General features: G+C 38.5%; 2 protein-coding genes across 4 annotated transcripts; one reads left to right on the forward strand and one right to left on the reverse strand.

The window, feature by feature from the left end:
* pdia6 (protein disulfide isomerase family A, member 6) lies at nucleotides 1–7,121 on the forward strand. Its single transcript, XM_083561893.1, has 13 exons — nucleotides 1–155; nucleotides 1,243–1,387; nucleotides 1,578–1,635; nucleotides 1,965–2,091; nucleotides 3,498–3,604; nucleotides 3,694–3,830; nucleotides 3,996–4,110; nucleotides 4,230–4,370; nucleotides 4,497–4,581; nucleotides 5,009–5,081; nucleotides 5,313–5,471; nucleotides 5,562–5,658; nucleotides 5,914–7,121. Exons 1-13 carry the CDS (start codon nucleotides 140–142, stop codon nucleotides 5,980–5,982), a joined length of 1,329 nt encoding a protein of 442 aa, XP_083418019.1. The 5' UTR covers nucleotides 1–139; the 3' UTR covers nucleotides 5,983–7,121.
* Nucleotides 7,119–16,220, reverse strand: hpcal1 (hippocalcin-like 1). 3 transcript variants are annotated; one of them, XR_014536847.1, is made up of 5 exons: nucleotides 15,921–16,220; nucleotides 9,731–10,172; nucleotides 9,025–9,130; nucleotides 7,291–8,141; nucleotides 7,119–7,233 (listed from the first exon to the last, which is right to left on the reverse strand). XR_014536847.1 is itself a non-coding variant. In XM_083561894.1 (4 exons), the coding sequence occupies exons 2-4, from the start codon at nucleotides 10,106–10,108 to the stop codon at nucleotides 8,050–8,052; spliced, it is 576 nt and encodes a 191-aa protein (XP_083418020.1). In that variant the 5' UTR covers nucleotides 10,109–10,172; nucleotides 15,921–16,220; the 3' UTR covers nucleotides 7,119–8,049. The 3 variants fall into 3 exon arrangements, 1 of the variants encoding a protein (XP_083418020.1); XR_014536848.1 differs by having other exon boundaries at nucleotides 9,731–10,167; nucleotides 15,921–16,201; XM_083561894.1 differs by having other exon boundaries at nucleotides 7,119–8,141.
* Between the last annotated feature and the right edge of the window lie 425 nt (nucleotides 16,221–16,645).

Below are 16,645 nucleotides of genomic sequence, written 5' to 3' on the forward strand. Positions count from 1 at the left end.
TGGTCTTCGGAGAGCCAATCAGCGCGAGACACGGTGAGATAGTTGCGTGTGCTTTATGTTCCGGTACTGTAAGCTGCGGTGTTTCCACTGTGTGAGCGAACAGGCTTTTTCATGTGTTAGCTGAGGTCTGGAAACAAGCATGCGAGCTTTCCTGGGTAAGAACCGGTAAACTCAGTGAATGCACTGTTTTTTTGTTATTATTATTTGTGAATATGAATTTAGAGATCACTATACAGTAAAGGAACGCTGTCCGTCTCGAGATCAGATAATTCCATGGGGGAACTGTAGCGTGATCAGCCTGGTTCTTTAGGGATCATTTTTTAGAATGCACAAGGTGATCAGGTTTGTTCTGAAGTATGTGCATGAGAATGTTTCTAAGCTGAACTCTAGGAATACTTGTCAAAAGAATAGTCATTGACCTGGGAGCTCATGTGAATCTATGCACTGTTCCCATGAGTGTATGCAGAGATTAGTTTATTTAGGTGGATTATATGATAAAAAAAAAAAAAAAATATATATATATATATATATATATATATATATATATATATATATATATATATATATATATATATATATTTATTAGTTAAACGAAATATGCATGATCCTTGACATAACATTTAACTGAAGTTTTACACGTGTTTTTGTTCTTATTAGGAATAAAAACATGGCTGAACATCCCACTGATGTTTTGTTCATTCTTGTCATTTCTTTTTTTCACTAAATATTGAGTAGGAAATAATTTGTGTAGGAAATAGTGTTTCACAGCTGCAGGTCTCCTGAAACATCTGGTTTGGTGTTCTTGGTTTACCTCTTCTGATCTCCCAATGAATTTGCATTCGAGAGTTTCAGAAAGACCAAGAGGCTTTTTTTAAATGGTCCGATGTTGTGTAAGAGGAAATTTGTGAATTTTTGGGCTCTTAAAGAGATTTTGAGATTTGCATACTGTCACTGTCTTTTGAATGGGAAAAAAACAGCAGCACTGGTAATCATTTGGTGATTTTGTGTGGACATGACTACATTTGTGTAGTTAAAAATGTACAATTCAGCAAAAAGGTGCATGTGATGAGCACATCTACCTATGGTCATGTAAAGCAGTTGCATCTTGATCAGCATTAAGGTTTTTCCTTCTTGAGCTTGCATATACAGCTATTTATTTAGAGGATGAAGCAGAGAGGTGAAGCTTGCCATTTTAAAGCTGAATCTTTGTTAATGGCCCTAACTTGCTGCTTACACTTTCAGGTTTGTTTGTGTGCTCCTTGACGGTTCTCGCCGTCCATGGACTTTACTCTGCCAGTGACGATGTGGTCGAGCTCACTCCTTCAAACTTCAACAGAGAAGTTCTGCAGAGTGATAGTTTGTGGCTGGTGGAGTTTTACGCCCCCTGGTGAGTTGAGAAGAATGGTGCATGTATCTTTACACAATCTTCACCTTTATCGGTTCATCATGATTAGAGCTGGCTACGGACTACAATGTTGAATTCGTGTAAATAATGCTTGTGTGCCTAAAAACCACTGTGATGATTTGATCTGATTCTGATTTGCACCTGATTGTCTGTTGATTTTTTTGGAAAAAAGGTGTGGACACTGCCAGAGCCTGACCCCAGAATGGAAGAAAGCAGCCACAGCGTTGAAGGTAAAGTTTCAATATAATATGTGTGTTGATACACACGTTATAGGACTGTTTATGGTTTAGAACTGCTCACGTTATAGGACTGCTTTTTTGTTTTTTTCTTTTCTTTTCTTATCAAATATATTTTTATATTGTAAGTCCAAGCTAGTGAGCAATTAAATAAGTTGTCATGGTTTTCCAATGACTGAATCCTTGAGTGATCTTGGTCATATTTGGCTTTTCCTTAAATAATTGTCACCAAAAAGTTTTCTCATTTGCTCCTTTTTTTATTATTATTTTCTTATATAAATAATCATGAATCAATCATTTTTCAATGTAACGCTGTGAACCAGGGTGTTGTTAAAGTGGGTGCTGTTGACGCAGACCAACACAAGTCACTGGGAGGCCAATATGGAGTTCGTGGGTTCCCCACTATTAAGATCTTTGGTGGGAACAAGAACAAGCCTGAGGATTACCAAGGTACATTGTAAAAACCAAAATATATAATATACATATATTAATAGACTCTAGAACTTTAAACAATATATCATTTTTACTTAAAGAATGTATCTAGGAGTTTCTCAAAATGAATCATTAAAAAACATGCTGAAATTCATATGGAGTATTAAAATGAAAGTCTTCTTTTAAATACTGGTGATGGTCGTTCGTGAACGATGCGTTTATTTAATTGAGTCTTCAATATGAGTCTCAAAGGGTGATTCGTTCATTTTCATGAACAATGAGTAAAAATCACAAAACTCTCCGTAGGTTATGCACAGAAAACATAATGAAATAGTTCACCTTTTGACTCTTCTAGTCCAAAAAATTTGTTCTTTTATCACGTGACTCCCATATACACTATGCAGTGCTTTACACAGGTACCAGAATTGAGTAGTTCGTCTCATGAGTCCTCTGGTCAGAGTCGTTCCTTTTTTTTGTCACATGACTCCTATAGATGCTATACAATGCAATAGATCAGGGTTTATTTATTTTGTGGTCTGGATCTTGGCATTATTGTTACAATAATTATGAGAGTCATGTGGCAAATGAACTACTGGGACCAGAAGATATGAGGTGAGCTACTCATTCTGTTTATCATCATTCGTCCTTAGCTACATTGTCATATTTTTAGTATAGGAACTATAGTCAAAGTTCATGTATATAGACATGTTGGAGGTTCTGCTTAATAAAAATGTAACCATTATATTTTATTTCTGTTTAAAGGAACAAAATTAAGTAAATGATAAAAAAAAAAAAAAAAAAAAGATTAGTTCAGATAAGAAGACTATCGCTCCCAAAGAATAAAAAAAAAATTCTATTTAAAAAGAAAAGGTTTTTACAAAATGAAATGAAAGGGGGGAGGGGGCAATAATGCGGTCCACACAACATAGCATGATTTAATAGATAAAATAACATTACAACAAAATACAAAGTCTTATAAACTTGAGAGAAAGCTGGAGACTCTGGAAACAAACTGGTAAATAAAAACTGCACTGAAAACCAGTAAAATCTTAGGAACAGGGCAGGAGACTAGAGACACACAACCTCAGAACCAAGAACACACAAAATCACATAAGCAGCATAACAGACAACATGGCCTCAAAGCATAACAGATTCTTAATGCTAAATGTGGCTGAATGTATTTACGTTATAATTGTTTTCCATAGAAGGAGACGCTTAAGGTGTAAATTAAAGTGTGGATTGGGTGTAAATATGCTTTATCCTCATCAGACATCGTGTTTAGTCTGCACCATTAGGTCATATATAAGTAATTGAATTAAAAACGGTTTTCATTAAATATTGTAGATATTGAAAAAATCTATGTAAAATAGCTGATACTCTGGCCTGACTATGTAAACGCTCTGTGTGGTGTCTTTTATATGTAGGTGGACGCAGCAGTCAGGCAATTGTTGAGGCAGCTCTGAATGCAGCAAGATCTCTAGTGAAAGACCGACTGAGTGGAAAATCTGGAGGTTCTGACTACAGCAGACAGGTACTAAAGTGCACATGTTTGTAATTTTTTTAAATGTTTTTGTTCCTTGTATTCGTTTATTTATTGTTTTGTTTGTCTGTTCATTTTAGAGTTCCGGAGGCAGCAGTGCCGGCGATAAGAAGGATGTGGTGGAGCTGACTGATGATAACTTTGACCGCCTGGTTTTGGACAGCAATGATGTGTGGTTGGTGGAATTCTTTGCACCGTGGTGTGGACACTGTAAAAAGTAAGCTTGCATTTATGTCTATAAAGTTTCCATTTGTTCCTATTTAAGCTGGTTAATGCTATGTGAAAAGATTAATGCATGTACAGGAATTATACAGCTGCAAAACAAAGGCATTGTATTTTTAGTTGTGGTCTTGAAGGCTAATCTGGAACTCGATCATTTCAGTCTTGAGCCTGAATGGACGGCTGCGGCTACTCAGGTCAAAGAGCAGACCGGTGGAAGAGTGAAGCTGGGAGCTGTAGATGCTACTGTTCACCAGGGTCTGGCAAGCCGCTATGGTGTAAGTTTGATACCCGAGTTGTGTGCCAATCACTTTCCTGTCTGTCTAGAATCTGGTGTTAAGAAGTTATGAAATATTGCTTTGCTTGAATACTGATGGTCTTGATTTATCATTTGTAGATAAGAGGATTCCCTACCATAAAGATCTTTCGAAAAGGAGATGAGCCGGCGGACTACCAGGGTGGACGCACACGCTCGGACATCATTGCCCATGCCCTGGACCTTTTCTCAGACAATGCCCCTGCTCCAGAACTACTAGAGGTCTGTTCCAATAATCTATTTTTCTAAGGTAGCTGCTCATCTAGCTCTGCTTTCTGGAACTGTGCATTTGTTTGTAGTTGATGAATGTAGTTGATTGTTAATGGGTTTTTTTGTTTGTTTTTTTAGATTCTGAATGAGGATGTTGTGAAGAAGACTTGTGAAGATCATCAGCTGTGTATTATTGCTGTTTTGCCTCATATTCTTGATACAGGTACGACAAATGAACAGTACTTCTGCTGAAACAGTTCTGATCCGACGAGCATTAACATCTTTAAGTTCTTGAGCAATTTGAGCTACTAAAGCTCATCTGTTGGATCAGACCACAAGGTTCAGCCTTCACTCTTAAAGTGCATCAATGAACCTTGACCATCCATGACCCTGTTTACCACTGTTCCTTCTTTGGAGCACTTTTGATAGATACTGATCGCTGCAGACCGGGAACATCCCACAAGAGCTGCAGTTTTGGAGATGCTCTGACCCAGTCGTCTAGACATCACAACTTGACCCTTGTTAAACTCGCTCAAATCCTAATGTTTGCCCATTTTTTTTCCTGCTTCGAACAAATCAACCTTTAGGACAAAACGTTCACTTGCTGCTGAATTAAAACCTAAATTAGCTTTATTACTTGTGTTTATTAGGTGCAGCAGGTAGAAATGCTTATCTGGAGGTTATGATTAAGATGGCTGAGAAGTACAAGAAGAAGATGTGGGGGTGAGTGCTTGTAACTTGCATCTTATTTGTATATATTCTATATAGAATGAATCATTAAGGAAAAGATGGCAACCCTAGAGATTTTAGTTTGTTTGGGTTTTTTTTGGTCTTGATTTTCTGAGCTAGCTCAAGTTTTGGGGTCATAATTTTATAAACAGCTAGTAATAATATCTGTTGCTAAAAGCACAAAAAAAAATTGGCTCATTAAATCCCCCTCCCTGTTTTCTATAGCTGGCTGTGGACTGAATCTGGTGCTCAGATGGAACTCGAGGCCGTTTTGGGGATTGGGGGATTTGGCTACCCCGCCATGGCAGCTATTAATGCTCGCAAGATGAAGTTTGCTCTTCTTAAAGGCTCGTTCAGTGAGACAGGAATCCATGAGTTCTTGAGGTAATGTTTATTCTATCCTGCTCACACATCTGACGTTTCGTTGCAGCGCTTTGAATATTCTTTTTCTCATTTCTTTCTTCTTTACCACAGGGATCTCTCTGTTGGGCGTGGCTCCACTGCCACAATAACAGGTGGGGCTTTACCCAAGATCCACACTGTAGAAGCCTGGGATGGGAAGGATGGAGTCGTAAGTACCTTTTTTACTCCGATATAATTCCAATTTAGTGGAAAATTTTGAGAAATACCATCTGTGTAAATACAAATTTAAAATATTAATTTGTGCTTATTATTCTATAAATAAAGTTTGCTATATAAATTGTTTATTTATTTATTATAATTATTATTATTATTGACATCCATTTGGAGCTTTCTTGTCTTTGCCATATTTAGCATAAGGAATTATTCCTCACAAGACATTCTCTTATCCTTTCTATTCCTTCAGCTTCCTGTGGAGGATGACATTGACTTGAGCGATGTGGAGTTGGATGACTTTGAGAAGGATGAATTATGAGTTTATAGGCTGTGTGAGGCTTGTCCAGTTTGAGCCTATGAGCAGCCTCTCCTCTCCCATGGATGAGGGGGAAAACTGGGACAATAAGTTACTGAACACTCTTGAAAAAGACAAAAGTCTCACTTAACTTTTCTTCAATCGTTTGAAATGAGGCAGGATTGGGATTTAAATCATGGTTGCTTTGGCTTTGCCTCATAGGCCTCCTTTCTATTTGATTGGCTGACTGTATGGATGTGCTGAGAAAGGTGTTTCACTTTTCCCTGTCTAGTTATACCCAAAATACATAGCTTTTAGAATAGGGTTTATTTGCTGTGTTCAAATTAAATGGCACTCACTGAGAAGAGGAAACAGCATACGTGCTTTATATAATGTGTCCTGGACTTAACCTGCAGTTTACCCTGCTGACCATCCTATTCATCTTCCCTTTCAATGTGACATATATAATGTATGTACACACACACACACACACACACACACACACACACACACACACACACACACACACACACACACACACACACTATATTGCCCAGGGTATTGGGTCACCTGACTTTTCCTGCTATGTGGTTCTTTTTTCAAACTGTTACCACAAAGCTGAAGGCACTCTATTATACTTGGAAACCCAAACCTGTTCCAGCATGGCAATACCCCTCTGCACAAAGTGAGCTCCCTGAGGATCTGGTTTACATGCTTTGGAGAATAAGATCTTGAGTGGCCTTCTACAGAGCTCTGATCTCATACTGAACACCTTGGGGATAAATTGGAACACTGACTGCACCCCAGGCCTCCTCACCTACATCAGTACCTGCCTTTCATAATACCCTTTTGGTTGGTGAACACAAATATCCATAAGCGCACACTAAAATCTAGTGGAAGAGTGGAGGGAATTATAAGAGCAAATTGGGACTAAATGTGCTCAAAAACCACATACCATACTTATGAACAGGTGACCTTTTAGCAATATAGTGTGGGGTTTTTTTTTCTTTTTTTGCTGAATGAAACAGAAGTGAGTCAGTACATCCGCTTTTTCACTGTATTTGTGCTGGGCAGGGAGCAAAGTGGGAACTTGTGTAGATTTTTCTTACAGAAGTGTGTTTAATGTTTTTGTTATGAAAATTAAAAAAAAGGAACAAATTAAATGACTTCACTTTATTAGAGATGTACAAATCCTACTAAACACGTTTGTATGGGTATCACTAGGCATCCTTATTATGGTTAGTTGCTTAAGTTCTCAATGCATAATTCATACAACTACAGCATTTTTCCGGATTCGAGCTTACATGTCTACTGTTGACTAAACTGAGATACAGCACAAGCATTGATTACTATACTTTTTTTTTTTTTTTACTGAACCAAGGAATGTTACAATAGACAAAAACACTATTTTGGCAAATTGCTCTTGAAGCATAGTGGCAGAACCCTAAACTACGTAAGCTGGCAAACAGCAATAGTCTAAAGACTAAAACTGAAGTTTCTAACAAATTCAATACAAGACTAAACACTGAAGGAGTTGCCATTTCCACAAAAGGACATTGTTACATTTACAAAACGAAATCAAATGTACACTAACAGGATTTTTGGACTGAGCTTTAACTTACTACTTCTACTAAGTGCTACTTATCTTTGTTTGCATATTGGGTTTAAAACAAAGGAAAAACATGGTGGGCCTTATTCCAATGGCAGTGGCATATCCAAATGACTTCTCCTTAAGCCTGCTTAAACTGCACCAAAAATAGCCAATACTTTTACTGTTATAAATGTATTTATATATATTTAAATATAACTGATTGTCTTGACCTTCTGATATTTAGCACATTACACAAAATGTAATGTTTTAGGAAATTATGAAACATACCAAATATAATCTGGTCCTTCTCAAAGCCAGGGCTATGTCTGTGATGACTGCATCTGAGTAATAAAATGAGCAGATTTTGTGACTAACATCATATATATGAAGCCAAATTGTTCCTCAAATGCAGTTCATGCCTTGAAGAGCAACCAGCTGATCCTCCTGTCTGAAGTGTGAATATATGACGTGGTTTTCGGTAGGTGTTGCTGCTTTCACGACTAGCGAGGAGTGCTCTGATCGGACTGGAGTAGTCGGACAATGGAGGGATCGCTCTTGGCACCTTTGATGAACTCCTCCAGAGAAAGTCTCCCTGCAATAGTTAAAAGGTTAAGATCAGTGATGATATAACCAGGCATATCTGCAAAATTTTTAACTTTAAGTTATGTACCAAGATAAAATGTATCGAAATGTTATCTCATAAAACTTACACAAAAACAAAACGTAAAGAACATGTCTGGTCTCAGTGGAAAGCCCCAATGCAACTGATCTATCTTAAGGGATATTTTTTCTTGTTGTTGTTGGATTTTGTTTCATGTTGTTGTCTATTGCATCTCATTGCCAACATAGGTTTTGTTGATTTTCCATTGATTTTGCCAACAAGTTGATAGATGCTGGGAGCTCTGAGTGTGAACACCAGAATATACTGTGGATGGGACACCGGTTTATCACAGAGAAACTGGCACAACTATGAACTGAGAGTAGTCAATCCACTTATGGGTATGTGCTTGGAAGTGAGGGGGAGAATCCTGAAGAAACCCTTATGGACAAACAGAAAACATGCAACACTCCACACAGTGACTCAATTTTAGAAATGGAGCTCTGGGGTGCTAAATCAGGTCTTCCCTAGTGTTTAAATTTATATTAAACCATACTTCGCTTGATTTTAATCATGGTTATTTATTGTTTTCACTGAGCACTGGACTTACAGATGCCACAGTAGTTACATAATATTTCAGGTCCTTATTTTCACCTTCCGCAATGAGAACACAGCCAGCTGTGTCCTTGAGGGCTCCTGGAACTTTAGGCTGAATCCCAGATGTCTGTGTCACTGCTGGGATTCTTAATGCTTACTGAAGTGTGAATGTGCACAACAAAATACAGGGCTTTCAATAGTGCACACTTACTGTTACTTCATCATGTTACTCACATACATACTGTATATACAAACATGGAAGAAAATTTTTTATTTTTACCATCATTGTCTGTGTCCATTTGTCGAAATATCTTGTCAGTGCGTTTCTCTGGGGTCGACTCATCCTCTGGCATCTTCATTACAGAGGACACCATTTTGTAAATTGCCTGTGTTTATGGAAAAAAAACAACAACAACTGATTATGCAAGAATTAATTTGCAGGCTCATTCTGGAAACACAACCCGCTGCTATTTCGATCAGTTAGTTACTTGTATTTTGAATAACATTTATAGTCAACATTTAACATAATTTTTTGTTAAATGTACACAGAGCCCTTGCACTTAATATGGCCTGTGGAACAGCAGCTTGATGTGTGCTGTTTATTCAGGCGACTATATCACCAAAGGTTCAACTGAACCAATACTGATATGGTGCAAACTGCTCTAGCAGCAGTGACCTACAGTGCAAATACAAAACAAAAAAAAAAAATTAAAACAAGAGCCAAGAAAGACAGAAAGCAGATTTGGGGACACGGTTTCATGAAAAAATGTGTGTATCTTTATATATTAGTATTAATGTTTTTTGTCTAAGGACACTGTGCTAAATTCAATTTGGATGATTCCTTCATGACCGCCATTGGCCACTACTTGTCCTTTGTTAAAGTCTGTTGGTAAAATCTAAATAACACCACGATATAACAATTACGCCAGTAAACTACATTAATGAAAATCTAAATAGTGCCTTTACAGCTAGTGCTTTTGTCCCACCTGCACTATTTCCAGCATCTCAGCTCGACTGATGTATCCATTTCCATCCAGGTCGTACATGCTGAAGGCCCAGCGAAGCTTCTGTTCCAGACCTCCACGTGATGTCACGCTCAGAGCGATGATGAACTCCCGGAAATCAATAGTCGCGTCACCGTTGGTGTCAAATGTACGGAATACGTGTTCTGCAAATTTAGAGGCATCCCCGTATGGAAAGAAATTGGCATAGATCTTCTTAAACTCATCCACGGTTAAGTGACCGGTGGGACAGTCTTTGAGGAAGCCCCGGTACCACTCCTGCAGCTCGTGATCTGTGAATTCTGTGTTTTCCCGCAGGTCATTCAGAACCTCTGGACGTAGCTTGCTGTTCTGTTTACCCATGATGAAAATACTCTCCTACACCAGGAGCTGGATCACTCTTAGGCCAAGATGTCTCACAGCTGCCCTGCACAATGATGACAAAATTAATAATAAAAAAAAGTCAGTTCACCATTCTCAGACCTTTTTGGTATTTCCATTTCCATATACTCCCCCCCCCCCCCTTTTTTTTTTTTTTTTTTTTTTTGTCAGATGAGAATTTGGCCAGATGGAGAAAGATATTACATTTAGCGAGATGAGAGAAAGGAGACTAGTATCCATGGATACCATTTAATGGCCTATTAAGGTGAAAATTTATCGATCTCTCGATGCTGGTGCGGTGGGGGTGTTGAGTTAATGGCCATCTGTGAGATGCTTACAAAAGGTCATGACTCACACTAGATAACCTAGGAAACCATAAAGACGGTGTGAGTTACAAGGCAGATAATACAAAGGCGCTTACAGTCCTGTTTCTCATAATAATTTTTTGTGCAGAACAGTGTGTCACTGCAGCAAATTACAATAATACATTCATGGCATGGACAGGACTATTTCTATGTGTATATGTGTGTGTGTGTGTGTGTGTGTGTGTGTGTGTGTGTGTGTGTGTGTGTGTGTGTGACGAAGACACTAAGTCACAGTTTAACACCTTTCTGCATTCTCCACACCTCCGTTTTCCATTCTACATACATACTACAAGAGTCAGAGGTCTTTGATTTCAGATGGCTTTAGCACATGATGAGGCATTTTGTGTAAAAAAAATGTGTGAAAAATGTAATTCTCGGATTAACGCTCATATTTTTTGCGTTTTTATTTCATTCGTTATTCAGGAATGTGCCACATTCGAAGTCTGCTGGCTGGTGAAATCCTTCGCTCCTTTTATAGTCTAACATGCAGCTTTGAATGTGATAGCAATCCAAATGAATTGCATGATTTTGCTTTTAATTTAATTGTCCTCCTAATAATAAAATTGAATTAAAAGCGTCAAAATTCATCTTCACTCTCAAATTAATGTTTACTAAAAAAAAAAGCTTAATGTTATGTTGTGAAAAAGAAATAGACGTGTGGTCACGCGTTTGTTCCCTCGTATCCCCCAGGTCTGTTCCTTTTTTTTTTCCTTTGAATAATTGCTTTTAAATGAATCAGGATGCACATCCACTCCCGGTATTGGTTTGCTGGCAGGAAATAAACTCATGAATAAAACAGAAACTGACTTCAGAGCAATCTGCATGCTAAATTATTATTACATATTGTATTATTAATAGATCTTTTGATTTAAATGGTTACGGTTCACTATGGTACGGTTTATGTGTTTGTTTTAAGTGAGAGGTTTTGCTCAGACATATACAGTACAGACCAAAAGTTTGGACACACCTTCTCATTCAAAGAGTTTTCTTTATTTTCATGACTAAGAAAATTGTAGAGTCACACTGAAGGCATCAAGGGCTATTTGACCAAGAAGGAGAGTGATGGGGTGCTGCGCCAGATGACCTGGCCTCCACAGTCACCGGACCTGAACCCAATCGAGATGGTTTAGGGGTGAGCTGGACCGCAGAGTGAAGGCAAAAGGGCCAACAAGTGCCAAGCATCTCTTGGGGAACTCCTTCAAGACTGTTGGAAGACCATTTCAGGTGACTACCTCTTGAAGCTCATCAAGAGAATGCCAAGAGTGTGCAAAGCAGTAATCAAAGCAAAAGGTGGCTACTTTGAAGAACCTAGAATATGACATTTTTCAGTTGTTTCACACTTTTTTGTTATGTATATAATTCCATATATAATTCCACATGTGTTAATTCATAGTTTTGATGCCTTCAGTGTGAATCTACAATTTTCCTAGTCATGAAAATAAAGAAAACTCTTTGAATGAGAAGGTGTGTCCAAACTTTTGGTCTGTACTGTATATCAGCGTCCTTCTTCACAGCATGAAGTGGTTTTACTCAGTTTGGTCTTAAATCTGAGTTGCGTGTCACTGCTGCGCTACTTCTCGAGAGCACAGACATAACTATGGGCGTATTTGAGTTTTACTCACTCCCACTTTCCTTCCAATGCTTTCCAGGCCACAGTGAAACCCAGAACTTTCCAGTCTGCAGAACAAAATGCAGTGGCATGGAAAAAAAGTCATACTGTATGCAAGAAGATTTGTCCCACACCCCCCCTTTTTCAGTGAAAATAACAGTGACATTGAGATAGTAAAAATACAGAGCTGAAATGCTGTGAAGTGCATTGTGTATAAAATGAAACCAAATTAAAGGCTTGAACAATCTGCGGAAGGGAATAAAAAAATTAGCATGTGTGTAACTATATAATACAATCATTATAGACGTTTTAAGAATTTACAGTCTGCCTCAACCCAGATTCCACCAAAATGAGCTCAGTCACAAAAGGCTTAAATTCCATAAAAGTAGTTATGTAGTTTATGTAGAATTTCAGTGGTATCAATCTTAATCATAGTCTTAATTTAATCAGTCTGGTCGCTGTAGCCCGCAACATCGTATATCTGCAATAAATGGACATTCAGTGCAACCCAGACGAGGATGGGTTCCCTCTTGAGTCTGGTTCCTCCCAAGGTTTCTTCCTTATTCCATCTCGGGGAGTTTTTACTTGCCAAAGTCGCCACCGGCTCGATCACCAGGGACAAACTTACACTTATAAAGAACATCTTCACTTTTAATCAGCACATTTTCTGTGTAAAGCTGCTTTGAGACAATGTTCATTGTTAAAAGCGCTATACAAATAAAAATAAATTGAATTGAATATTCAGTCCATACAGACAACCATCGAAGATCCGAGTCTCTCACCGTATCATCGTCCCGTGTGTCTGTAATATTTATTAAATGACTATTCTCAATGCTTCTTGGAATCAAGGTTATGTTTTTTACTCCAGTCTCAGTCAACAGATCAACAGCATTCCAAAATTGACATGTGTTTATTAAAAGAAATTGAAAGCACAGTCTTACAGCAAACTCGTGTTTAGAATTAACCGAGTTGCTAAAGCGGTCTAGCAGGCATTGTGTTGCTAGTCAGGTCTTAAATGTACACTGTGTCTAAATGTTTATGTAACATTGGTGCTCTCCAGGCCATGGTTGCTTATCTTTGTCGTGCGGCCTTTTCTTATAGCAGCACATACAGTATTACCACCGACTAAATCTCACCCATGCTGTCCTGGCTAACCAGAATGTTCTTTCGCATCATCACACAACATGAAATTCCCAGCAGGATGTCTGTGCGAAAACCAAGACTGAGAAACAGCATTGACTTGTCATTTTAAACCCATTTGCTCCATATTTCTTAGCTCATTATGTAATATATTTCCATGCATGATAGGATTTGGTGACATCAACTGTACAATTCTCCAGTTGGTTGTAAAGTAGTAGGGAGTTAACTCCGGCCCATCATGCATAAATCATCAAGCCCATTAACCTCTTTGTGTTTGTGTGAGCCTCATTAAGACCATGTGCTTGAAAGCTGGGTAATTGAAATCTATCCTGACTGGTGTCAAAAGACCAGCAGAACACAAAACCAACGGCTTTCTCCTGCTCCACTGGACAAAAAGCTGAACCTAAAACTAACACCTCTTGTGCTAGCTCATCAGATAAGTCAGAGTAGGTTTTTTTCCTCCTCTCTCTCTCTCTCTCTCTCTCTCTCTCTCTCTCTCTCAGCTTGTTTGTTAAACCTGTTATCAAAAGGTCAGTGCATTCTTACTGACTGCTCCACTGAAACAGTCATTGAATGTCCGGTCTTGTGCCTTAAAGGAAGCAGAAGTTCATACAGTCCTATTGGATTGTCTTTTGCTCCCCAACAAAGCCTTCACTTCTGCTGTCGTTGTTATAAATCCTATAAATGTGGACCCATGCACAAGAAATTACTCACAAAAACGAAAAAAATGTAACAAATCTCTCCAGCAGCGTCTGCATGCCCAATCTCACAAAAGGTCACACTTTTGTCACTAAAACCTGGAAGTGGTTGTGACTCAATCAGCGACATTTGCAGAAGACTGACACACTGTTTTTTTTCCCTTTCAAACTTTCACGAATCACATAAACAGCTTACGCACCAGCCTTTTTCATTACTACATTCTAATTGGCTTTATTTTACAACTATAATCTCCAAGCTCACCTATACTGTATATGTATGTACACGGAATATTTAAAGGATAAACACCGTCAGGGCCACACCTACCAAAATCTGCTATCGCCCATCAACACATACCAACAGCTGCCAATACCTAGTATCACCTACCTACATCTACCAACACCTTCTATCACCTACCAACACCTTCTATTACATACCAACATCTACCAACACCTTCTATCACATACCAACATCTACCAACACCTTCTATCACATACCAACACCTTCTATCACCTACCAACACCTACCAACACCTTGTATCACATACCAACATCCACCAACACCTTCTATCACATACCAACATCTACCAACACCTTCTATCACATACCAACATCTACCAACACCTTCTATCACATACCAACACCTTCTATCACCTACCAACACCTACCAACACCTTGTATCACATACCAACATCCACCAACACCTTCTATCACATACCAACATCTACCAACACCTTCTATCACATACCAACATCTACCAACACCTTCTATCACATACCAACACCTTCTATCACATACCAACATCTACCAACACCTTCTATCGCGTACCAACACCTTCTATCACATACCAACACCTTCTATCACCTACCAACACCTTCTATCACATACCAACATCTACCAACACCTTCTATCACATACCAACATATTTTATCACATACCAACAACTTCTATCACCTACCAACATCTTTTATCATCTACCAACACCTTCTATCACCTACCAACATCTTTTATCATCTACCAACACCTTCTATCACCTACCAACATCTTTTATCATCTACCAACACCTTTTATCACCTACCAAAACCTTCTATCACATACCAACATCTACCAACACCTTCTATCATCTACCAACACCTTCTATCAAATACCAACACCTTCTATCACATTCCAACATCTACCAACACCTTCTATCACCTACCAACATCTACTATCACCTACCAACATCTACTATCACCTACCAACACATTCTATCACCTACCAACATCTACTATCACCTACCAACACCTTCTATTACCTACCAACATCTACTATCACCTACCAACACATTCTATCACCTACCAACATCTACTATCACCTACCAACACCTTCTATTACCTACCAACAGCTACTATCACCTACATACACCATCTATCTATCTATCTATATATCTATCTATCTATCTATCTATCTATCTATCTATCTATCTATCTATCTATCTATCTATCTATCTATCAGAAACGCAATATAAATAAACTCAACACCTACTATCACCTACTTATATCTACTATCACCTACTACCACCTACCAACACCTACTATTACCTTCCTACATCTACTTCCACCTACCAACTTCTACCAACACCTCCTATCACCTACTACAACCTACCTTCACCTACCTACATCTACCAACACCTACCACCGCCTATTAACACCTTCCCAGCGTCTACCAACACCTTTTTCCACTACCAACATCAACCAAAACCCACCATCACCTACGAAAACCTGCCATCGCCTACCAAAACCTACCATCACCTACTAAAACCCACTACCACCTACCTAACACATACAGGCGCTCTGTAAAACCGCATCTCTTTACTATAAAACACCGTTATTTTCTATTCAGCAAGAAGTTTGTATTGTGATTGAATACCCACAAAAGGAAAACAAGTTGAACTCACATGGGGTTGGATGTAAACACGGTAAAGCAGTAGTTGGAGATGAACTTACCTTAACGAAACCCTAAAGAAGATAACTGAGAGCACTCCGGGGGTGTTGGAGCAGAAGGTCCTTGGTAACGGACAAAATAATAAAAATAATAAAACCTGCAACAACGAAACTTTAAAGTATATTCTTACACGTATCCATTCTCGTTCAGCGATTAGAACACACTATAAGACAGCACATCAGTAATTGTGATCTTTTCCCTCTGAGAAAACAGGCTCCATCGTTTGTCTGGCGAACACTTGAAACCTCCTCATCATCATTTCTGCTACCAGGAGATCCGATACCTTGGACCTGCCAGCTCGGCTGTTCATGGGCGCAACCAAAAACTATTTGTAGGGGGAAACGCTTTTAAGGGCATCTGATTATTTTGCATATTATTGTTTTATAAATCGAATAGTTATTTTGTAACGATTATTAAGAACTACATGATCAGAATTGTAAATATATTAAATTTATTAATGTGTCTAATGTATGTTATTTACGGCGTCTTTTGAAATAACACCCCATTGAATGGTGTGGTCTAGTCCAAATACGCTCCTCAGCGGAAAAGGCAGCTGCGGCGACACTCTGTGGAAAGAAGCTTTCTGAGTCACTCCAGGGGGAAAAAACGGTTTCTGCAAATTATTACAATTTGTCTTTTAACAAGTAAAATGAGATGAATCACAATTTCTGTCAACTGTTCCCGTCGTAGTCTGAACCAACATTGTTTTGTATATTCGATATTCTTT

The sequence above is a fragment of the Silurus aristotelis genome, assembly GCF_946808225.1.
Source record: "Silurus aristotelis genome assembly, chromosome: 15".
In the NCBI taxonomy this organism is placed as follows: domain Eukaryota; kingdom Metazoa; phylum Chordata; class Actinopteri; order Siluriformes; family Siluridae; genus Silurus; species Silurus aristotelis.